General features: G+C 40.8%; 1 protein-coding gene across 2 annotated transcripts in view; it reads right to left on the bottom strand.

Annotated features, from left to right (window-relative positions):
- RIC1 (RIC1 homolog, RAB6A GEF complex partner 1) overlaps positions 1–24,386 on the bottom strand; it is a 65,683-nt gene that overhangs the window by 10,278 nt on the left and 31,019 nt on the right. For both annotated transcript variants that reach the window (XM_066618370.1, XM_066618371.1), the window contains 13 exons: positions 23,874–23,962; positions 21,328–21,472; positions 20,665–20,713; positions 19,651–19,803; positions 19,144–19,335; positions 18,335–18,373; positions 18,006–18,116; positions 15,664–15,753; positions 14,555–14,715; positions 5,016–5,154; positions 3,485–3,601; positions 1,947–2,675; positions 1,253–1,411 (listed from right to left, as the gene is read on the bottom strand). In XM_066618370.1, coding sequence (XP_066474467.1) covers positions 1,253–1,411; positions 1,947–2,675; positions 3,485–3,601; positions 5,016–5,154; positions 14,555–14,715; positions 15,664–15,753; positions 18,006–18,116; positions 18,335–18,373; positions 19,144–19,335; positions 19,651–19,803; positions 20,665–20,713; positions 21,328–21,472; positions 23,874–23,962 — 2,173 coding nt within the window. The remainder of the gene's footprint in view (positions 1–1,252; positions 1,412–1,946; positions 2,676–3,484; positions 3,602–5,015; positions 5,155–14,554; positions 14,716–15,663; positions 15,754–18,005; positions 18,117–18,334; positions 18,374–19,143; positions 19,336–19,650; positions 19,804–20,664; positions 20,714–21,327; positions 21,473–23,873; positions 23,963–24,386) is intronic.

Genomic DNA, 24,386 nt, shown 5'->3' with positions numbered 1-24,386 from the left:
ATGACAAAATCAAATTTAATTAAATAAATAAAAAGTTATTGGTTCCATGCTGTATCATAACATCTCAATGGCACTCAGAAAAATCAATCTCATAGGTCAGTCTGGAGTTAAGCAAATCCACTCTTTGTTCCACAAGGCAGTTTTCATTTTCTTGTTAATTGGTCATAACGTTTGATAGAATACAGATATTCCAGTGCAGTTTGTTGAATTGCATTCAGCATAAAATTACCTTTGCAATGATATATAACACGATGGTATTATTCTTACACACCAAGTTTTCCACAATTTTGGTCACTACTGTCAAGCTCAGTTTGTTGCCCCCCTAAAACTTGATGCCCGGTACAACTGCTACCCCCTGCACCCCCTTAGCTACACCACTGCTGACCAAGACGTATAGTTCTTTCCTTAAATGCTTTCATTTGGCTTGGGGAAACTGGCATATGTTAGCAGTGACAAAGGTGGTAGTGAAGGTAAAATAAAACTGACATATTAAGGGTGTAAAGAGGGTCACGGGAAAATCAGCCGTAAGCATCTGTATCAGTCTGTGTCATGTGAGTCAACAAAGAAAAAGTTGTAGTATGTAAGTCTTACACTTATGATTAAGTCATTTCTGCCCAGCCCACAGGTGTACACATTTTATCCCTATTGCGTATTTGCAACATTGAGCAGAAATGGCTTCAACACAAATATGACTGAGCTTTGCAGGAGTTTGACTCTGCTTAAAATAAATTAAATATTTAGAACTTACAGTTTGAGTAGGGCCAGCTTGTTTTGATAACTGAACGGTTACTTTGCTGGTTTGACTTTTGGTTATACACAGAACTGGAATCTGCAGCTGAAGATAAGCTTTGCAAGAGATTGGCTGTCAGACTTAAAGCTTAGAATTTGCAAGCATATACCTTATATGAGATGCTGATAAAACACTGAGCCCAACTTCAATGTTTCCTCCAAGTTACCAAGGAAGAGAACTGACAATGAAACACCAAAGAGAAGTTGTGGGTGTACTGAGCCCATGTAGTACACAATATGTGAGACAGTACAGCATCTTTACTGCTTACATAGTTTTGAAAGAAGTTATTACTTCCTTTCTTCACTTTAACGTAGCTTGTCAATTGTGACAAAATAGCATTGTTTGTTCTCCCATTAGGCTAAAGATGAAACACAAATCTCTCTAGTAATGCGCATGACATATTAGTACAGTAGTGACCTCTTGATAATTACTCAGTATACACAGACCCACTGTGTTCCTAACCTGAGTAGTAGGTGTAGGAGGTGGTGTCTCCGATTCTCCAGAGCCAATGGCTTTCAGAAATCTTATCATGTGCCGACAAAGATCCCATTTCCCCTGCTCCAAAGCAGTACTAAAGAGCAAAGTTGCATGCTGCCTACTAACTGCTGGAACCTCCATGTTCTATAAGCAACACAAAGTACTTTTAGATAGAAGCCACAGATGTCAAAATTAGACATAATTTATTACAATTAGAAGTCACAATTAGATACAATTTATCTGCAACTGATAACTCCTGCAAAAGAAACTAAAAAAAGAGGAAAACATACACTTCAGACTGCTCAGTTTCATTTCATTTTGGAGATCCAGTAACTACTGCTCCAATTTAGCACTCCATGGTTAACTTGCGAGTTGTAATGACATGGAAGCAGATATATGAACCAGTGTCTCTACATGACAGTTTCCAAGAGTGATTGCGTGGGGGCCACTGAGCATGTTTTGTTCATAAAATGAAGGATACTATTGATTCAACTACAGAAGTTGGAATCCTCCCCCTCCTCTTCCTCATAAATCTTTGTTTAAATCCTTCTGTAATCAAAGTTTACATTTTTAGACAAAAGGGTATAACAAAAGAAAAAGAGCTGAAGCTGTTGCTTCCTTTGGTGAAGCATGCTTATAACAAATCCCTTTTTGCAACAAAATGATTGAATACCATTACCTGCAGAATTATAAGGTAAGAGGCAGCTGTGTCTAAGTCCTGGGCCATTAAACACTCTTCAAACAAATCTTTTGGGTTTCCAACAGCAGCAAAAAGGTAATTCCACAGGGCGTATTCCGTCTTCCTAGCACAATGAACAACTGTCTGCAGGAAGAGGGGGAACTCGGTAATGAATTTAGCCACAGTGGGAAGTAGAGGATCGGGAATGGGATCCCGCGAGGTAGCTTCTTCTTCGAGCACTTCATGAAGCATCAGTTCTAGTACGTGAGGGAAGTACGGTAACGTGGCACATGAGTGAGCCAAAAGCAAGGCTTGTTCACCTAGATTCCTCACCAAAAGCTGGCGTAAAATGTGATGGAGGTAGATCTGAGATGTTCTCTCAACAATACAGAAGGGGAAGAGAACCTCTAAATGTTCTATAGCGCTGTTGTGAGCGTATAAACAGTCATAGAGCACAGTGTCATTGACAGCACCAAGAACCAAGGCATCTTCAAACAGGACAGCCAAGGGGTATATGTTAATGTGGAAAGGCAGCATGATCCGTCTTGACAGAAAGGAATGTGGTTTGCGGTGGTCCCTGGGAAACAAAGGAAGCCAGACTTTCATACCTGATCCACCACAGCTGAGCCATAAGGCCTCCAATAAATGTCGTTTCTGTTTGTTGGAACGGCATGTAGTCCAAACATTTTCAACAGACTGGGCAAGAACAACTGGAGCACAAAATGGCAGCTAAAAAACCAACACAAATTCATGTAAGGCCATTTTCTCCTATATCATCATGCAAGTTCTCTAAAAACATCAAAAACAACCCAACAGTATTTCATACACTGTGAAACAATTACAGTTCTATATGAGCCACACAGAAGACATACATCCCCCCTCACCCTCCACAAATCAGCTCAAATTTGTTCCATCCTCCAATCTCTTTCCCTGTCACTTAGATTTTCACATTTCTCCCCCCACTCTTAAGTACTTTCCAATACAATTTTTTTTAAAACTGAAACAAAAATGTTACTTCTTTGGATCAATTCGACATTTGAAGTACAAACATCACAACTCCAGCCGGCAAAGATAACATCCTATAGTCCTTATTTGGTTTCTAACTTCCACCAGGTATCATAAATTAACCAGGGGGACACAAAGGTAAAGATGAAATTTGGTAAAGTACTTCAGTTGTAACGTCAGTTATGGATTGCAGAAACCCATTTTAAGCCTTTTGTGAAAGGACTGACACATCTTCGTAATTATTTGTGTTTATGAAGAAATGGTATTTGTAAATGGACAGTCCTATACATTAGTTTGCCAGCTCTCGCTTTCAGGGGGTCTACTAGGTAGATAAACTCCTTTTAAAAATAAAATTCAGAACAGTTTTAGTGAGAATCAGTGCCAATAGTTGCCGCAGGAAGTGGGTTGTAAATACTTTAAGGACACAAGAGCGCTAGGCTTCTTTAACTAGAAGGTGTGCACTGCATTGTAAACTATTACTGATATTCACCTGGCACATTCCTTTGATACTTTTGAAAGATAAAAAGACTCACAAGTTTCCTTTGGTTGCAACTGCTGTCCTTTTCTCGTATCTGTGGTCCAGATCGATCCCTTTGCACCATAATTAGCTGTCCTGCTAGGTTTAACATAATGCTCTCTGCTTCACAGGCCTTAAACAGAGAAAATTAAAGTTACATTAAAATTTCTAGCTCTGCAGTCTTTAAGCCAAAGTGCAAAGTATACCCCCACTCCCACAGTATTTATAAAACATTTAGACATATACTAAGGGCTGTACATAACAAATGGGTCCCTGCTTGCAACTTCTTAATCTAAGTCCACGCACATCTTATCTCTGTAAAATTACCCACAAAGACTATCAATTTGTAGGGGCCAAATCATGCAATATGTAAACTGGAAGAAGACATATAATACCACAGTGGTCCCATACACATCCATGATTACCTAACCTATGATGTGGCGCACATACATGTCTGCCAAGTGCTCATAATCCTTTCACTTCAAATAAAGGGGTAACTTCAAAACAGATGCGTGCAGCACACCACATCTAACTGTATCCCTAGCTAGGCTGTTGGTCCATGAGCACCCTAGAATAACCTGCAAGGAAACAACTCAAGTAGATACCTGGCCCTTAACACAGGCCTCCAACTTAACTAACATGCAATATGTGAGGAAAAGGAATTGGGACATGAGGCAGATTACATGTCAACATGTCTATCAGGAAAAACAAGAGAGGCCATGAAGCAAGAGTAAAAAGATGACATTTCAATAAGCATAACAGACTCACTAGGGAAGTGTTTGAGGAGTATCTCAATGAAATAGTAAGCTGGTTGAAAACAACTGGATCATTAATACGATTCTTAATTTTTCATTTTAAGAATAGCCAGAGGCTTCATATTGACAAGGAAATCCTTTAATAAGATCGGTAACATACTATCCAATGTTAGTATTCTGAATTTTTTTCCATGTCTGTAGGTATTATTTATACTAGAAAGGAAGAAGTTTTGAAAAAGTGGAGCAAATAACACTGGCTGACAACAACTTTTTTAAAATCAAGGATGTTTGAATGAATTTAGCATATTTTTCCGTTTTGCCCAATGGGTTCTAGTTTGGGTGGTACACCATAACCATGTTATAAGCCTATTTAAACAGCTTCCTTTTGAGAAAGCTGCCATCATGGCAAACTCCTCACAAGGAATGAAAATATTATGCCATATCCCCAAAACGAGAGTCAGCTGGGCAAAATCAATGCCAATTTTGATTCAGTGCCCCAAATATAACCAAGAATAGATCTAACTTTTAAGACAGTAAAATGTGTGCTGGCTTGTGTAATTTACTGATCCAGAACACTGCGGAACATTAAGCAATCAGTTTCAAAAACAGTTTAACATTTGAACAGTGTTGCTCAACAAGGTCAGGGGGTAGTTGGACATATCTGGCTAACACTGATGGGAGTCAGGAGGCTGGGTCCTATCACCTCCCCTCATAATTTGAGTACTGCACAAATGCATAAACTTCCCTGGAGATATTTGTGGACTCATAACGAAAGCCACCAAGCATACCTACCTGCTGTGGCATTTTTAAGCTGATGCCAGTCTCTGTTCGCACAGATGTCAGAGTAACAGACACAACAAGGAAAGGATGAGGAATATAACGTGACATTGAAACCTCCTGAAGAACCTGAATACTGGCAGTAGGATTAGGACTGTAAAGAAAAAACAGAAATAACAATGATACAGGTATAACCCAATTATCAATGGATTTTTCACCCATCGTTTTATCTCAAAGTGCTGACAAGGGCTCTTTCAATTAAAGGAAAAAGGTCGTTTAACAATAGCTTCATTAATGCGAGACAATAGCCTCATTAATGCAGCTAACATTCCATCAATCATTCTCTTTCCAGGTACTTAGACCAGCTTCACTTCAAGGCAAGTGACCCCTCCCTTTCCCCTGAGCACATGAAAGAAAGATAATCACTTTGCATTCTTTCCCAGCACTGGGTCCTGGGTGTAGGGAGGGGGGAGTGAAGCCTTTCTTAGCACCAGGAAAGAGAGTGATTGATGCATGTCTGCCTAATGACTGTCTTACATCACAAAGGTAAGCAAGGCTGTTTTTAAATTGCCTAGCAAAGGGACATTGTTTTTTAGATAGATTTGCTTTAATGCAATTTTCACCAACCATTCTAGGAATGGAATTCTAGGAATTCTATGAATTCTAATGAATTCTAGGAATGGAAACCTCGTGAATAACTCAACCCGTACTCCTCACAGTACACCACATTAATTATAGAAAAACCTATTCTTCTATATGTTTAATTATTTTATTTCTAATGACTTCTTTCCACAACTTTATCCAGAATAGACATTACACTGACAGCCTGTGATTTTCTGGATCTTTTTTTTTTTTTTTTTTAAATATCAGTCCTTCATAAGAACATAAGAACAGCCCCACTGGATCAGGCCATAGGCCCATCTAGTCCAGCTTCCTGTATCTCACAGCGGCCCACCAAATGCCCCAGGGAGCACACCAGATAACAAGAGACCTCATTCTGGCACCCTCCTTTGCATCTGGCATTCTGACATAGCCCATTTCTAAAATCAGGAGGTTGCACGTACACATCATGGCTTGTAACCCGTAATGGATTTTTTCTCCAGAAACTTGTCCAATCCCCCTTTAAAGGCGTCCAGGCCAGAAGTCATCACCACATCCTGTGGCAAGGAGTTCCACAGACTGACCACACGCTGAATAAAGAAATATTTTCTTTTGTCTGTCCTAACCCACCCAACACTCAATTTTAGTGGATGTCCCCTGGTTCTGGTGTTATGTGAGAGTGTAAAGAGCATCTCTCTATCCACTCTGTCCATCCCCTGCATAATTTTGTATGCCTCAATCATGTCCCCCTCAGGCGCCTCTTTTCTAGGCTGAAGAGGCCCAAACGCTGTAGCCTTTCCTCATAAGGAAGGTGCCCCAGCCCAGTAATCATCTTAGTCGCTCTCTTTTGCACCTTTTCCATTTCCACTATGTCTTTTTTGACATGCGGCGACCAGAACTGAACACAATACTCCAGGTGTGGCCTTACCATTGATTTGTACAATGGCATTATAATATTAGCCGTTTTGTTCTCACTACCTTTTCTAATGATCCCAAGCATAGAATTGGCCTTCTTTATTGCCGCTGCACATTGAGTCGACACTTTCATCGACCTGTTCACTACCACCACAAGATCTCTCTTCTGATCTGTCACAGACAACTCAGAACCCATCAGCCTATATGTGAAGTTTTTATTTTTTGCCCCAATGTGCATGACCTTACACTTACTGACACTGACGCGCATCTGCCATTTTGCTTCCCATTCTGCCAGTCTTTAAAACAACCTTCTGAACATAAGAACATAAGAACATAAGAACAGCCCCACTGGATCAGGCCATAGGCCCATCTAGTCCAGCTTCCTGTATCTCACAGCGGCCCACCAAATGCCCCAGGGAGCACACCAGATAACAAGAGACCTCGTCCTGGTGCTCTCCCCTACATCTGGCATTCTGACTTAACCCATTCCTAAAATCAGGAGGTTGCGCATACACATCATGGCTTGTACCCCATAATGGATTTTTCCTCCAGAAACTCGTCCAATCCCCTTTTAAAGGCGTCTAGGCTAGACGCCAGCACCACATCCTGTGGCAAGGAGTTCCACAGACTGACCACGCGCTGAGTAAAGAAATATTTTCTTTTGTCTGTCCTAACCCGCCCAACACTCAATTTTAGTGGATGTCCCCTGGTTCTGGTATTATGTGAGAGTGTAAAGAGCATCTCCCTATCCACTCTGTCCATCCCCTGCATAATTTTGTATGTCTCAATCATGTCCCCCCTCAAGCGTCTCTTTTCTAGGCTGAAGAGGCCCAAACGCCGTAGCCTTTCCTCATAAGGAAGGTGCCCCAGCCCCGTAATCAGCTTAGTCGCTCTCTTTTGCACCTTCTCCATTTCCACTATGTCTTTTTTGAGATGCGGCGACCAGAACTGGACACAATACTCCAGGTGTGGCCTTACCATCGATTTGTACAACGGCATTATAATATTAGCCGTTTTGTTCTCAATACCCTTCCTAATGATCCCAAGCATAGAATTGGCCTTCTTCACTGCCGCCGCACATTGGGTCGACACTTTCATCGACCTGTCCACCACCACCCCAAGATCTCTCTCCTGATCTGTCACAGACAGCTCAGAACCCATCAGCCTATATCTAAAGTTTTGATTTTTTGCCCCAATGTGCATGACTTTACACTTACTGACATTGAAGCGCATCTGCCATTTTGCTGCCCATTCTGCCAGTCTGGAGAGATCCTTCTGGAGCTCCTCACAATCACTTCTGGTCTTTACCACTCGGAAAAGTTTGGTGTCGTCTGCAAACTTAGCCACTTCACTGCTCAACCCTGTCTCCAGGTCATTTATGAAGAGGTTGAAAAGCACCGGTCCCAGGACAGATCCTTGGGGCACACCGCTTTTCACCTCTCTCCATTGTGAAAATTGCCCATTGACACCCACTCTCTGCTTCCTGGCCTCCAACCAGTTCTCAATCCACGAGAGGACCTGTCCTCTAATTCCCTGACTGTGGAGTTTTTTCAGTAGCCTTTGGTGAGGGACCGTGTCAAATGCCTTCTGAAAGTCCAGATATATAATGTCCACGGGTTCTCCCGCATCCACATGCCTGTTGACCTTTTCAAAGAATTCTATAAGGTTTGTGAGGCAAGACTTACCCTTACAGAAGCCATGCTGACTCTCCCTCAGCAAGGCCTGTTCGTCTATGTGTTTTGAGATCCTATCTTTGATGAGGCATTCCACCATCTTACCCGGTATGGATGTTAGGCTGACCGGCCTATAGTTTCCCGGGTCCCCCCTCTTTCCCTTTTTAAAAATAGGCGTGACATTTGCTATCCTCCAATCTTCTGGTACCGTGGCTGTTTTGAGGGACAAGTTGCATACCTTAGTCAAGAGATCTGCAACTTCATTCTTCAATTCCTTAATAACCCTTGGGTGTATGCCATCAGGGCCCGGTGACTTATTGATCTTTAATTTATCAATGAGGTCTGAAACATCTTCTCTTTTAACCTCTATCTGACTTAACTCCTCGGTCAGGAGGGGCCGTTCGGGCAGCGGTATCTGCCCGAGGTCTTCTGCCGTGAAGACAGATGCAAAGAACTCATTTAATTTCTCTGCCATCTCTAAGTCTCCTTTTATCTCCCCTTTCCCTCCCTCACCATCCAGAGGGCCAACCGCTTCTCTGGCGGGTTTCCTGCTTCTAACATATTTGAAGAAGCTTTTATTATTCCCCCTAATGTTGCTGGCCATGCGTTCCTCATAGTCTCGCTTGGCCTCCCCTATCACCTTCTTACATTTCTTTTGCCACAGTTTATGTTCCTTTTTATTCTCTTCATTAGGGCAAGACTTCCATTTACGGAAGGAAGCTTCCTTGCCCTTCACAGCCTCTCTAACTTGGCTGGTTAGCCATGCGGGCACTCTCCTGGATTTAGTGGAACCCTTCTTTCTTTGCGGTATACACCTCTGCTGGGCCTCTATTACTGTTGTTTTAAGCAGCCTCCATGCACTCTGGAGAGACTGGACTCTTTTTACCCTCCCTTTCAACCTCCTCCTAACCAGCCTCCTCATTTGAGGGAAGTCCGCCCGTCGGAAGTCAAGGGTTTTTGTTAGAGATTTGCCTGGTATTCTTCCCCCAACGTGCACGTCAAAACGGATCGCAGCATGATCACTGTTCCCCAATGGCTCAGTAACGTTTACATCTCTAACCAGGTCCTGCGTACCGCACAAAATTAAATCCAGAGTCACCTGTCCTCTGGTGGGCTCCTTGACTAGCTGATCTAAGCCACAGTCATTTAGCACGTCAAGAAATCCGGTTTCCTTATCGTGACCAGAACACAAATTGACCCAGTCAATATGAGGATAATTGAAGTCCCCCATGATTACAACCCTGTCCCTCCTTGTCACCTCCCTGATCTGTTTCCTCATTTCAAGGTCCCCATCAGATTTCTGGTCTGGAGGACGATAGCACGTCCCCAGTATTACATTGCTGCACAAGCCTGGTAATTTAACCCACAGAGATTCTACGGTGGAGTCGGACCCACCTTCAATCTCTACTGTGCTGGATTCTATCCCTTCCTTAACATAAAGGGCCACCCCACCTCCAACACGCCCCTGCCTGTCCCTCCTGTAGAGTTTATAGCCCAGGATTGCGGTATCCCACTGATTCTCCGCATTCCACCAGGTTTCCGTTATGCCCACTATGTCAATATTTTCCCTTGTCACCAGACATTCCAGTTCTCCCACCTTTGCTCGTAGACTTCGGGCATTCGCATAAAAGCATTTATACACGGAATGCCCCAGGATGGGCTGCTTATTCGCTCCTTTGTCCCCGCATCCTCTCATTGTGCCAAACCGTCTATCACATCCCATCACCCTACCTTTCCCAATTTCTTCTCCTACCCTGCCTTTGTCTTGTTGTTCTCTAACCTCCCCATCCTCATCCCATAGGGATGAGGAGTCCCGAACCGGATGCCCCTCGGCTCCTGTCGGCCTTCCCCCAGGGATCAGTTTAAAAGCTGCTCTGCCACCTTTTTAATGTTATGCGCCAGCAGTCTGGTTCCATTCTGGTTCAAATGGAGCCCGTCCCTCTTGTACAGGCCCCGCTTGTCCCAAAACGTTCCCCAGTGCCTAACGAATCTAAACCCCTCCTCCCTACACCACCGTCTCATCCACGCATTGAGACCCCTGATCTCCGCCTGCCTAGCTGGCCCTTCTGGCATGAAGGTTGTTTTAAATGTCTGTCTTAATATATGAATTCCTAAACAACTCTTGAGTGAGTGTTTTCTGGACCCAATGATTTGTTAATGTGCTCTAGAATCTCACTGTCACTTCTATTTGACTCATTTCTTCAGACTCCTCCCCCCCCCCCCCCCGCAAAACAATTCAGATACAGGCATCTGAATACAGGCATCCTACAACTTCTGAAGTGAAGTTAAGATAAATGCAAATAAAACATTCAGCTTCTGTCCCATTTACATAAGCGCTTTAACCTTGCATTTTATTCCCTCATTATTGAACTACCCAACTGCCCCCGCAAGGCAGGTTTTCTGCTTTGAAGTATTTAAATACGTTTTTATTGTTTTATTTATTTGCCTTGATCATGCAATCCTTATATTCTCTTTTTGAATCCTTTGTTAACCTATTCTCAGACTTTAAATGGGTAAGAAGCAGCCACTCGCAGTCATGGAGCTGGGCGTAGTTCTACCTGGTAAAGTGAATTATTAGAGCCAAAACTATTTCTACCTTTATTGTCAGTTACATTTTCTAGTGTCTGTGTTCCTTTGTATTCTCATTTTGGCAAGATTTCCTTTTTTTGGAAGGAAGCCTATTTGACTTTTTGTGTTTCCTTAACTCTACTCATAAGTCATGCTGGCTTCCTCCCAGATCCAGCAGTAGCATTTTTTCTACTTAGTGGCAGAAAGGCTTGACAAGACTTGTCTTGTGTTTTCTGACTTGACTGAAATATTTGTTAGAAATATTTTAAATGTGTAAGGCAAGTTATTTCACTGAAGAGCCAGAAAATGAACACTGTGGACTCAGCATACTTTATAAACAGACTTGTGCACTGAAGTTTACGTTGCTTAAAAGGGACATTTCAACAGCTGTACAGAATATTCTTACAAGGCACCACACAACCATATGGTGACAAGGTCATAACCCCTGCACCAAAGTATAAGCAGCCCACCTCCTGCCAGCTGGTTTCCTCCAAGCCCAGCCCCACTCACCAGCACTGCTACACTGGTGCTTTCGTGCTGCATATAAGTTTTATGTAACTGATGGACCTACATGCATCCTCCTGGATAGCACCTTGACAGCCATCACAGTAACCTCAATCTATACATGTCAGCTGAATGCAATGACTTAAGAATCTTTTGAAGTTTTATAAGGAAGGACAAAGCTTGGTCCCCCTTCCAACCACAGGCTGCCATTTTACCAGCAGCATCATTAACCATTGTTTGCAGAGCTGAAGTGAACCCTCAAGAAAAGACAGTCAAGCTTCCCAACTTGCTGAACTCTCCACTTTCTATTCCATGAATTCTACAATGGAGTTCATATACATTAGTAATGGCTGGCAAATTTCTGAGCTACTAAATACAGACTAATCACTATAGCTGCACTGTAGTAAACATATTAGCAACAACTGTTTGGTACCTGATCTTATATGCAATTATATTCTCAAGTGTGCCATCGAAAACAATTTAAGTTGCTTAGCCCCTCCCCCTAAGCAACTTAAGCAGCGAACGAAACAGGACGGTCTCCAGGATCAGCTCTTGAAGATTACCTGTTTTTCACCTGAAACTGCAGGTCTAGAGACCTGGTAACAAGTGCTAGGAGAGGCACTGTTATCCTGTCAGCGTTAAAAGTATCTGGAAAGTTTAGAGCTCGGCTGGAGAGCTTTCTTTTCAGGACTTTGGCGGTAAGGCAGCAAGGGAGGCAATGCAGAAACCATCCGTGCGACAAGCTGCTGAACCCCTGTGGAGATACCATCTGATCCAAAGAAGATATTTGGAAGAACTAAGTAAGTGCTGCTTATGTTATTCAAATTCCAGCTATAAAGGACTGACGTAGCTCAAGGTTTTGGAAGATAAAGAAGAAAGAGGGGGAGGAATCCTTCACTTTACTGCAGAGAAGATAATTGAGCACTTGGTATTATATGGAGCATGATTTCATCGATAAACATTTATAAATGTGTAACTCTGTACTGGATATAATTTCCTTTTATTAGATTTTGGACTATTTTGGATTCTTCATTACGGCAGGATTTCATGAAATATGGACTGGTGAATAGTCTTTGTTGTGTCTATTAAGAGACAAAAATTCTCCAAATTCCATAGAAAAAAAACAAAAGGAAACTTTATAGTAAGAGAGAGTTGACATCTAGTGGACTAAAAGAAAACTGCAAGGAGAAATGATGGAACTCCCAGAAGATGAATGGCAGATCCTGATCCAGAGACAGCTGGAGAATTTGCTTGTGATGAGCAGAAATCAGGTGATTCAAACTCTACAAATACAAATTCATGTGGAAACTTTAAACCAACAAGCATCTAAGCTGTGTGAATTGGAAGTAACACCAGAAAAAACTAATGATCAAAAATAGCTGCAAACCTTCAGTCTCGAAAGACTATGGTATATGCCTACAGCACCCGGTATTCCCAGGCAGTCTCCCATCCAAGTACTAACCAGGTCTGACCCTGCTTAGCTTCTAAGATCATACAAGATCGGGCATGTGCAGGGTAACAGTTGCTGCATATGATCAACAATTTGAGTTACTAACTGATGCGGTAAATTGGAAGATAAGATTTCAAAAATTATTGGACTGGAATGGAAAAGAGATACCACAAAAAATAGATCTTGAAGGGACTGATCAAGAAATTGGTCAAAAGATGGAGAGAATGTATCATGGAGTTGTTGGGAGGAGTAAGAAGAGGATGGTTTTTCAAGAAGCAATTGTTGAGAGATGTTGCTATGAAGTTTATTAAGAAAAGAAAAAAGGAAAAAAGAAAAAAGTTTAGAGATATGCAAGATTTGAATATTCAAGATAATGACATGATTTGATAGTTGTGTAATATTTGATTTGAGAGAAGAGAAAATATATGTTAGTATTTTATAGGTTAATTTTGATGAATTAGATTTAAATTTGTTTGACATTGTTTTGGAATTTATAGATGTGGAAATGTTATGAAGGCAGAAAGTCAAGTTTAGAAAATAATGGCTATGTAATATATGAGTGAAGAGAGAAAAAAACACTCCTGAATCAGCCTTTTCAGCCACACTAGACGCTGTGCCAGAACCACCATCCAGAGCGCGATACCATAGCCTTCTGAGACTGAAGGTTGCCAACGTGATGAAGATAATGACATGACTTGGTAGTTGTGTAATATTGGAGAGAAGAGAAAATATATGTTAGTATTTTACAGGTTAATTTTGATGAATTAGATTTATATGAATTTTGATGAATTAATTTTGATGAATTAAATTTAAATTTGTTTGATATTGTTTTGGAATTTATAGATGGGAAATATGAAGGTAGAAAGCAAAGTTTAGAAAGTAATGGATATGTAATATATGAGTGGTTCGGTAGATTTGTTTATAATTAGATTTATGATAAGTATTTAGTAGTAATTTGTATTAGAATAAGTTGAACTAATAAAAGTTTAAGATTTTATTGAAAGAAGGAATATAAAGAATGATGGGAAAAGAAGGGGAGAGATAATTATGATGATGGAAATTAAAGTATAGAGAATATGAAACAGGGTTTTTAGAGATGAATAAGTATTTTTTGTTTTTTTCCCCTTTTTATAATTGTTCTTTTTTATTATATTAAGAGATATAAGGAATTATTGGTAGAACGAATTAGTAATTGGAATATGGTATCCTGCAACCTCAATGTTGTGATGTATGTGTGTGTTTTTGTATGTGTTTGTTTATGCGTTTATGGAAAAACAAAAAAAAGAAAACAATTTAAGATCATGCTGGACTTGATGAAATCAGGCCCCACCCTAAAACTCACTAAATCTTCTACAATGATACTTTGATTCAGCTGAAATTCACAAAATGAAACAAAATGAAATGAGACAGATAAAGAAGAACAGACATTTGCTGGAAGTGCAAACTTGACCTCAAGTTCACCCCACCCACATACCCAGATTATCTTTTGGGGGGGGGGGGGTCAGAAGAACAAAGTGACCTTCATTCCTTGCTCAGACATTACATTATGTTCGTGCTGCTAAGAGTATAAAAGGGACTTATTTGCCATCTTTCTTTTTTATTGGGATTAAACCTGGCATAGAGCAAAGTGACATAACAATGTCAACAATGGCTACAGATACTTGCCATACTTTGAAAGTTTGCTACATTTGTTACTACAGTGTCCAAGTGCTATTTCGGAAATTGTTTTCTTGCTTTTTTAGTCTTGTAAACACTGTAGGATAAGAACTGAGGTTGCACGTGTATGGTAAAAAAATGATGTTGTAAAGGGTAGGTATAGGATAACGGACTCAAATGATACTCACCCATCAGACTTTCTTTCAATACTGTAAAGGCAAATAGAACAGTCTCCTCTGAACAATATTACAATGTCCCGAAAAACACTGAGTAATAACGTTTCTGCCTGCACTTTGGTGATATGGGCAAATGCATTGTCCAGGTTGGCTGTTCGCAAATATATCCTTAGCTGCAAGAACATCAAGACAGAAACAATGGTGACATTGTTTTCAAATGTCTTAGAAAATAACGAACTCTCCTAACTCGGACAGTATCCTGAAATACAGATATGAGATATGAAAATATACACAAAAAGAAGGGACCCACAAATTAAGCCAAAATGATTCCCACAATTAGACATCAAAATCCAAGCAAGTAAGAGGCCAGGAAGTGTTTACCAATACTCAAGCCCTTCCCCCAAGAGAAGGTTTGTTACATAAGATTTGTAAGCTAGAGTTTGGTCAGTAGAGCCTCTATTCTTCTCTCCAGACATACAGCCCTTGCTAAAAACACTGCTACTTTCTGAGATGCTATCAAACATTTGCATTCACATTGCTGATTGCCTTATCTGTCACCCCTGAGGTCCTGTTCAAAGAAATCATGAGCACATTGTAAAGTGAATAATTTATTGTAAAGTGAGCCTGGTTTTACTACAGAGACATCATTGTAAAGTGATTTGATTGTAAAAAGAGGCCCCGCTGTATTCAGAGCAGGGTGGGTGTAGGAAGCACATTGTCCACATCTTATTTTGTGAGGTATCCACAGTCCCTGATTAAATTCATTAACACTCCCTGAACATAATATATGTGGCCCATTGCTTCGACAATTAAAACTCACCCAGATGCAACATTCTAAAGGCGTAGGGACCAGTCATAACACATTCCTTACATGATCAGGTATGCAAATATAAATGACGTGGGAAACAGTTACTATTAAAACAGACCATATAAGCAGAAAGTGGCTGCTAGCATGTCGCATGTACAGTTCACTTCACACTAGCCACTGACAACAATATTTCCTGGGAGAATTCATCAGCAACTCTAGCTTTTAAAAGTCTTCTATTGGAAATATTTCTGAATCTCATCTCCCTGTCCCCCTTGTAACAGCATTAAATGAAGACAACAAACCTCTGCCTTACCTCTTCTTGACGATCACTTAGATTATAACATGCAAGAACAATGAAATCGTTCCACCAAGCTAAGCCACCAGTCACAGTCATATTTTGTTCCTTTAAGGAAAGGTAAACATTAATCAATATTTTAATCCATCTTTCACGACAATCAGTTTAGCCATAAACATTACTAAATTGTTCACTGTCTTTGTAAATTGTATTCACCGTTCCATTACTATTAAGTGTTAGCAATAGTAGGAAACTTTTAATGCAGTTAGTAAAATTATTTGGTGGTATCCATAAAGTTGGGAATCCAAGGATTAACTCAGATGGCAATCATATATACATTTATCTTGGACAGAGCACGCCAAACTAAAGTCTATGGGCTGGATCTGGCATTTGGAGAAAGCCCTTCCCACTGTGAGCAGTGCTTACCATGCTGCCACTTCTTTTTTTCACCCAATCTGGGCATAGGGACGCTCTGGGCAGTTGTGTCTGCCTGGAAATCCTGATGTGAAGCCTGCTGGGACAAAGGGCAATAGACGCAACTGTCCAGAACGTCCCTATGCTCAGATTGGGTAAAAAACAGCAGCGCAGTGAAATGGTAAGTTCTCCTCTGGATGGGAATGGCTTTATCAATGCACAGCGGTCTCCTGTTTGGAGACCAATCATTTAGGACTTAATTCTGCTGTATTCTGTGGGATTTACTTCTGAGTAAACATGCATAGGATTCCTCTTTTAATGACTTAGAGTCCAATCCTGAGCTCGGCACGTCAGCTCACCACCAAAGCACACTGTTGCAAAAGTGCCATAAAGCACGTTTGTGAGTCCTAGCACTGGTGCTCCACTGCTGGTAGCCCAGAACCAGTCTGCACTAGGCGAGTACCAGAGCTCTGCCACTTAGCAGTTGCATGGAACACCAAGCAGTGGGGAGGTAGGTGAAAGTGTGGGGGGAGGTGGGGAGGTGGTGTTCCAGTGGGGATTAGCTCCATTGCAGGGCTACTCGCTATACTTGGGGGAAGGAGACAAAGCTTCTCTTCTCCCAAGCAGCCGGCGGCAGCTGCCTGGAGCATGGTGGATGCAGTGGCAGCCATTTTTGGCACTGCTGCAGTTCCGCACTCTGGGAACTGGATCGGGCTGTTAATCATTTTCTCTCAACTTGTTATTGTCTCTGGTATGCTCCTCCTCTTTCTTTCTGTAAATAGCATGAGGAAGAGCTGCACAGCCTTTTAATTCTATGTCTTGCCATACTCTGGATTCATACACCGCCCCACAAGGCCACATTATTTATTCTGAGGTAAAAGCTTGCATTAGAGCCAATGAGTGCTTTTCTCACCAGGACAAATGACACACCTGTGGTGTGCAATGAAGATCAGGACTATAGCAGAGAGTAGAACTTACAAGTTCTGTCCAGGCCACCACAGAGTCCCAAATTTGGATTGTTCCCTACTCAGAACGTGCTATTTAAATAAAAAGCAAGCATGCCAGAAACAATGCTATGGTTAAATTCATGTCCAACTTGGTCATCAAAAGATAAACAATGTTTATCCTTTCCTAATTGCAGATATTCACATGCAACATATTATATAACAAGACAAAATGGGCAACTAGTGAAATGTCTAAAGGCCATTTCCCTTATTCCAAAGATGATGGTGACAGTGGCTGCATCTGCTGCGCTAAGAAAGTTTAGTTACATTGAGTGGTAAGTACCTTAGGGCTTTTTCCCTAGTCACCTCTGCTTTTCTCTCCCAAAGAGAACTTATGTTGAACTGTCAAGGCTACAGAAAGACTAAGGGCACAGGCAATCTAAAGGCCCCCAAAGTTGCTTGGAACCTGTGCCCACTTTCAAGTCTATCAGTGAGAGGAAAGCAGCACCAGTATGTCCCATCTGTAGTTGCCCTCCTCTTCAGCAAACACAGTATCAGAACAGCCAACTGCTTTCTGCTTGGAAAATTCTAAATGCAACTCTCTAGAAACCTGGGGATAAGGCAGAAGATATAACTACAAACAACTTTCTCCTCCATAATTGTGATAATTGAATAACCTGTATTTAAAGAAATCTAATCAATACAATGGACAAGCAGCAGCATACAACTAGAACATAATTTTCATTATATGAGGGCACAATCCTAAGCAACTTTCCAGCACTGTCATAGCTGCGCCAGTGGGGCGTGAGCTGCATCCTGCAATTGGGGAGCAGTCACGGAGGCCTCCTCAAGGTAAGGCAAAGCTTGTTCCCTTACCTCAGAGTTGCATTGTCCTTATGTCAGTGCTGGAGAGTTGGTTAGGATTGCGGCCTGAATTGGAAAAAGGTATTTTTCAAACAATTATAAGTTTTTTCTTCTTCTGATTATAAAACTGCCACTCACCTGGGTAATATTTCCAAATAGCTTCCATTTTTTAGAAAGCAAAGAGTAATGTGCAAAACCAAACTTGCCAACTACAGCTACATTCTGCCCCATCTTATCAATAGCAGAAAACTGTTCAAGGGAAGAAAGAAAAAGGAACAGCGACAAAAGTGTCAGGAGATACCTGCCATGTTTAATACAAAACAAAATAAAGTTTTTAAATACTTAAGTTTTACAACGACATCTAATGGAATGACTATCCTACTGTTTTCTATACAAGTTATAGAAAAATAATTTACATATAAATGCTATCAAAAAGGTATAAAATATGAAGATTTAACATAACTCACCCTTATAGGCCAATTTATCTCTAGATAGGTACTGTGAATCTAAAACAAACCACAAAAAAAGATATCACTGATAATCACGCTGAAACATTTTTCATTTGATAAACATATTTAAAATCTTGGCAATTCATTGCAGGTTGTGTTTTACAATATGTTTATCTTTATCTTGAACAACCCCACAGATTCAAATACAATCTTTTCTTTCCCATTTACTTTGGAGACATCCACAATATGGATCAACACAAACTTTGTATGACTACTTCAAAGCATTAGAAACAATTACATGAACACACTATTCAAACCTGGGGTGAGGGCAAATGTGGACTTTTTTAACCTACTATAAGAAACATTTCCAATTTCTGAAGGTGTAAATGATAGTTTCTCTCTGAGTGAGTGAAAGAGTGAAAGAGAGAGAAAGAGAGAAATACCTTGGCTCAAATTCCTGCTTAGCCAGTTATTAGCTCACTAAGGGTGCAATCCTAACCCTTTATGTCAGTGCTTTCCAGCACTGACATAACGGCAATGCAGCTCTGGGGTAAGGGAACAAATATTTCCTTAATTGGAGGAGGCCTCTGTGAGTGACACCCAACTGCAGGATGCAGCACATATCCCATTGGCACTGCTATGCCTGTGCTGGAAAGCACTGCCATAAGGGGTTAGGATTGCACCCTAAGTGGCTTTGGATAAATCATTAGCTCTCAGCTAATCCTCTTTTCAAAGGTTTCTGACATGCATATTGTAAACAGAGGTATCAAAAACATAAAGGAAAGATTATCTCACGGAATCAGTAAAGAGGGAAGGTAGCAAGTTACCTGTACAACATGCCAATGTCTGTGCCCTAATAAAGTGCTTAAACCCTGAGAATCTAAGCTCCCATCTGAAAACTGGCCTCTTTCTCGGAGGGCCTTATGTTCAGAACTTCTAGGACTCTGAGCTTGTACTGCATCACCACTGTTCAAATACAAGCGATCTTCTCCTTGAAGGAGGACCTGCTCCTGGTTGCTCTACAAAAACAAATACTTCAGGTTAACAAACAGAAACCAAAATTCATGTCTCAGTTATAGTGACACAAACCAAAATAAACAGAGGATGTTGTTTCAGTTTAAAGTGGCCATCTTGATTTCTGAAAGACTTTGCTTCGTTATTGAAGTCAACCATCTTGCATAGCAGTATGACTTGGGTAACCTGTTGAGTGCTTTGTTGTTTTTTTAAACAAGAAATACTTTGTGCTGTGACAAACAGATCCAACAAAATAGTTAGGTGACCTAGAACTATATAATACATTAATTTTAAAAATTAAAAGATTTAAGAACACTTACCATGCATGGGTTAACTGTGAGTGCACTCTTGATGAACTGAAACTGCAAGATGCCAAACTGCTGGGCTTCAGTTTTGCACTCTCCCTCTGTCATTGAATTCCTAGAACTATTTGCATCAATCACCCACAGATGATAGCCTTCTGATCCCCAACTCTGAAAAGAAAAGTCAAACTGTTTTTTTATTTAAAACTACTAGAAAATATTGCAGGGGAGAAAACATTTTGTAGGTAACTACCATTCAATAATCCAGAGACCCCATAATAAGAATATCAAAGTAGTGTATAACTACTGCCTTCCTCTTCCATTATCCACCTCTCCCACAGCCTTCTCTTTTGCTTTCCCTCCCTGGCCGTTCTTCCGTATCTTCAAATCCTTAATGCTGCTTAGCATTACCTTCTTCTGGCCACTCAGGTGACCTCAAGGTCATGTGCACAAGCTAGTCTCTGGTTGCCAATGCACACTAACAGTGCCCATGCACACAAGCTATTTGTATCCCACCTTTCAGCTTCCCCGAAAGCACCCAAGTTTGCCGTCTCAACTGAATCAGTGGCACTTGCCCAAGAATAAGTGCCTCAGTGTCTTGCCAATGTCCCCTCTCCAAATGTCAGGCTTTATCATCATTTCCTCCTTTTGCTAGAGGAAATACCCTTGCAAGGGTGCTGAACAGGCCATTTTCTAACAGCACAATCCTATAAATGTTTGCTCAGAAATAAGGTCTACTGTGTTCAATGGTATTCCCAGGTAAGTGTGTAAAGGACTGAAGCCTAAAACTTGCCCTAACACAAAATTAATTTTTTGCAAATCTCAATTAATATGAATATATTTTTCTGTTTAAATTAGGTAAAAAGGACTCTGAACATTCTTGGATTATATCATTAAAACAAAAAGAGTCACATTACTTATACAATGGGGGAGGGGAATTCAAACTTCTCTAGAATAGAAGTTATATTTAAAATAGATCTCTCCAGGGCTTTAAACATTTTTTTTTAAATTGTTATGCTCAATAGTACTTACCATAGAGCTAATCTTTAGAGGGTCTTTTTTTGTACCATCAGAACGATAACTAAAAACAAAAACAGAATAGATTCAAATCTTGGGTACCCCTTAGGTAGGAGGAAAGGTGAGACAAAAATTGATTAAATAATAGCTGGACATTAATAAAATGTGTTTTTTAAAGTGTTTCTATACAAAAGACATGCTAGTGACAATATCTTAGTCTACTTTCAGGATATTAAAATCAGACACACAAATATTCCCTTCTAATCGTGATCCTGAATAACTAGAAGCATTTTGATCAAGATTTTAAAGTAGGATAAAAAGAACGGCAAAACCAAGCGTTCCTAAAACCGATCACCGTAAGGGCAAGCCTAAAAGGAGTTTGTAGCATCCAAAGAGAATTAGGGGCGAACCTCTCAAAGAGAGGAGCATTTCATTAATTTCTAAGGTGTTTCCAGTAGGGCAAACTTGTTTCTAACAAACTGCAATGAGCTTTAACAGCCTCCTCAAAAAAATCTGCTAAATTATGGCTGATATAGAGGGCTGGCAAAAACAAAACTAGTGTGATTATGGAGGTCTTATGAAAATGACAGCAATACATGTGTTAAGCAAAATGCTAACTAAGAAATTACCAACCAGTGTATTAAACTTTCTCAATTATACTGATTCAAATATACTCACGCAAAGTCTCCTCCTAGAGTACAGATCAGCTGGGCACCAAACACACTCCATAAGGAGAGGCCTCCACATTCCCAGGTCACCATAACAACACAACTATCAGGAGACCATCTGATTAGTTTAACAGCTCCTGTCTTGTTCCAAATATCTATTTAAAAACAGAAATCATCAACTACATAAGTATATCAGAGAATATGAACTTTCCTCCTTTTTTTAACCATTATGAAGATGCATACCATTTATGTTCTGAATGATTAATATACAAGTGTTACAATCAAATGCATCAATTGCAAATAAAGATTATCAAACGTTTAACATAATTTCCTGCCTCCCAATGTACATTCATGCCTGTTTGTGTAGTGAACATGAATGGGAGATCTTTAAACTCTTCCACATCTACATTCTGCCTTCCTCTTGCCTTGATATAAGCTACTAGTGTTCTCTCACATGAGTAACTTCAAACAGAGGGAGAGGGATGGATGGAACTACCCTCTAACGACTTACTTGGCAGATTCAGAAATGCCTCCGGAAAAACGTTTGTATAACTGCAATTTAGGCAAAGTAAGAACATCTATACACATTATGTTGTGCTGTTCCAGATATCGAGCGCTAAGACATCAATTTCTCTCCCCCTTGATCAGTGCTAAAATAGGGCATTCTGAGAATGCTACCATTCAATTCCTATTGGTGGATGATGTCGAACATATCACCCTTACAGTTGCACAGCTCCTAAACCTGAGTAACTTGAAACGAGCTAAGCTATCAGTCCCAAGCAAACATTGAGTAGCTTGCATCATAGCAAAGTCTGTAAAGTAACTGGCTGATTTTTTAATAATATATGTATGTATAGTGTAATGTATATGTGTGCACACACACATATATATGTGTATTGTTTTAGTTTCTATTTTCTGTATGGTATTTGTTCAGAGATGCTACCTAACAAATATCTGTGCCTAAAGGTTTTGTTCAGTTGAGTTGCTGGATGGAACTACAGCATAGTGAACAGCGACTGCGCTTTTCTAGAATTGGGTTGTTTTTATTTATTTGTTTTGCTTTTTGTAGCCTACAGTAACCTAAGAACAGAAGATAATGTATCCACCACATATAATAAAAAATTCCCTCAATTCTTTACTTATCCAACTTTTGTTTGATGACCTCAAGTACACTTTTACTATTTTCTCTAGAATTAAATACCATCTATATATTTTATATAATTTCTCTTTTAAAGAATAACCCTTTTAGTTATTCTAATACCACTTTAATTTTCACAATGTTTGTGTTCCAAGTTTTCATTTACATCTACTTTGATTTAATATAATTAAACTAATGGTTCATTCAAACATGCAAGTTGTCAGGATCCCCCAAACCAACCAGGCTCCTGACCTACCTCGAAGGGGTGTCCCTGGAAGGGCAAGTTGGTCAGCTGGAACAAAAGAGAGCCCCCAAACTGGCAGAGGACTGCCGCCGTCAAACGCAGCTCTGCAAGATCACAACAGGGACAAAAGGGGGGCAACCCCAGGTAGAGGGGGAGAGCAGAGCAACCGTGGCAGGGGCTTGGACGGAGGCGCAAGAGGCACCAGACAACCCCTCACCTGAGGGGCAAACTGAGAGGTATGGGGAAGGAGGAAAGAGGCTGCTGGCCATAAAGCCAGGAGGGGCCAGGGGATTTCCCTTTAAGCCTCACCAGGAAGGAACAGGCAGAGACAGGGAAGTCGCAGCTGGCCCTATAAAGAGGGAGAAGGACAGTGATGAGCTGGCTAGCTGGAGAGTGGCAGGAGGTGATGGTTCTGTCTACCCTTGCCCAAGACCAGAGCTACAGCCACAACAGGGAGGATGACCAGGGTAACACAAACCCCCTCCCCCTGCTACTATTTGAGGCCTTGCCCCAGGGACGCTCTGGGATCTGCCCATGGCAGAAGGGTCGCGACCCACCAGCTTGTGTAATGATGCCCCATTCCCTTTAAGGGGCGGGGGGCAGGGGAAAGCAGCAAAACAATCCCCAGGACCTCGCCCCTGTGGGGGGGGGGTTATTTTTTAACAAACCATATGTGCTCCCAGGGTCCAAGGGGTGTGGGGAGCCCTGCGGAGCACTTGCAGGGCTCCCCGTGGCTTCTAAACAGTGAAAGTTCCAAGCACGACTAAACCAGATCCACTTTTTGTGGCTACAATTCTTAGGGCACAATCTAACTAGATCTACTGAAAAGTAAGCCCTATTTTGTTCAATGGTGCTTAGTCTCAGGAATGTGTGGTTAGGATTGTAGCCTTATACAGTTAAAAAAAATCAGTAAATTCATCCTAGAATACTGTGGCCATGATTCCGAAAACTAGCTCCAAGTACTTCATCAAATTTTCCCCTTGCACAAACCAGTGCATGGGAGACACATTATGAAATTTGTACCTAGTTAGATTACTGGTACTGTGTCACAGTCTTCCAGATGGTGTTTATTGCCATAATTTATCAAATCACTTACTTGTTATACTAAGTGAAAATGAGTTACGTACAAAAAGAAAAGCAAAACTTTGAAATAATTGAATATGGTTTAACTCACCAGGATATTGTTTGGGTGTTAGTTCCAGTTTATGAGACAGCTGCATGGCCCCTGTGGTATTATCTATTGTATAAACTTGCACTGAACCACTGGGGAAAAAAATCAGTTTATCAACGTTTATACATGTGCTTTTCACATAAAGTTAGGTTAACATTTTAAAAATCAAACCATGCTGCTGACAATGCAGCATTACATCAGACAACAAACAAAAGTTGCAAACCTACATATACTTACTTGGGCCTTATACTCACTAAATTCAACTGGACCTAGCTTACAAATAAAATGTATAGGATCAGGTGGTCATGCTGGGTTCAGAACTTCAGCTGAAAATGTTACATGCAATTACATAAACTGAACTAGAGCACACCCAAGTATATTACTAAACTCATTTTGAGACCCAACTATAAGAAGAGTTCTCGAAGTGAGTTTAGAAGTTTGGCTACAATGCAGCGTTTCTTGAACTGTGGGTTGGGACCCACTAGGTCCCAAACAAATCAATTTCAGGTGGGTTGT

The sequence above is a fragment of the Tiliqua scincoides genome, chromosome 2, assembly GCF_035046505.1.
Source record: "Tiliqua scincoides isolate rTilSci1 chromosome 2, rTilSci1.hap2, whole genome shotgun sequence".
Taxonomy (NCBI): Eukaryota; Metazoa; Chordata; class Lepidosauria; order Squamata; family Scincidae; genus Tiliqua; species Tiliqua scincoides.
Note: the sequence above shows the minus strand (reverse complement) of the source record. Positions and strands in the feature narration are given on the sequence as shown.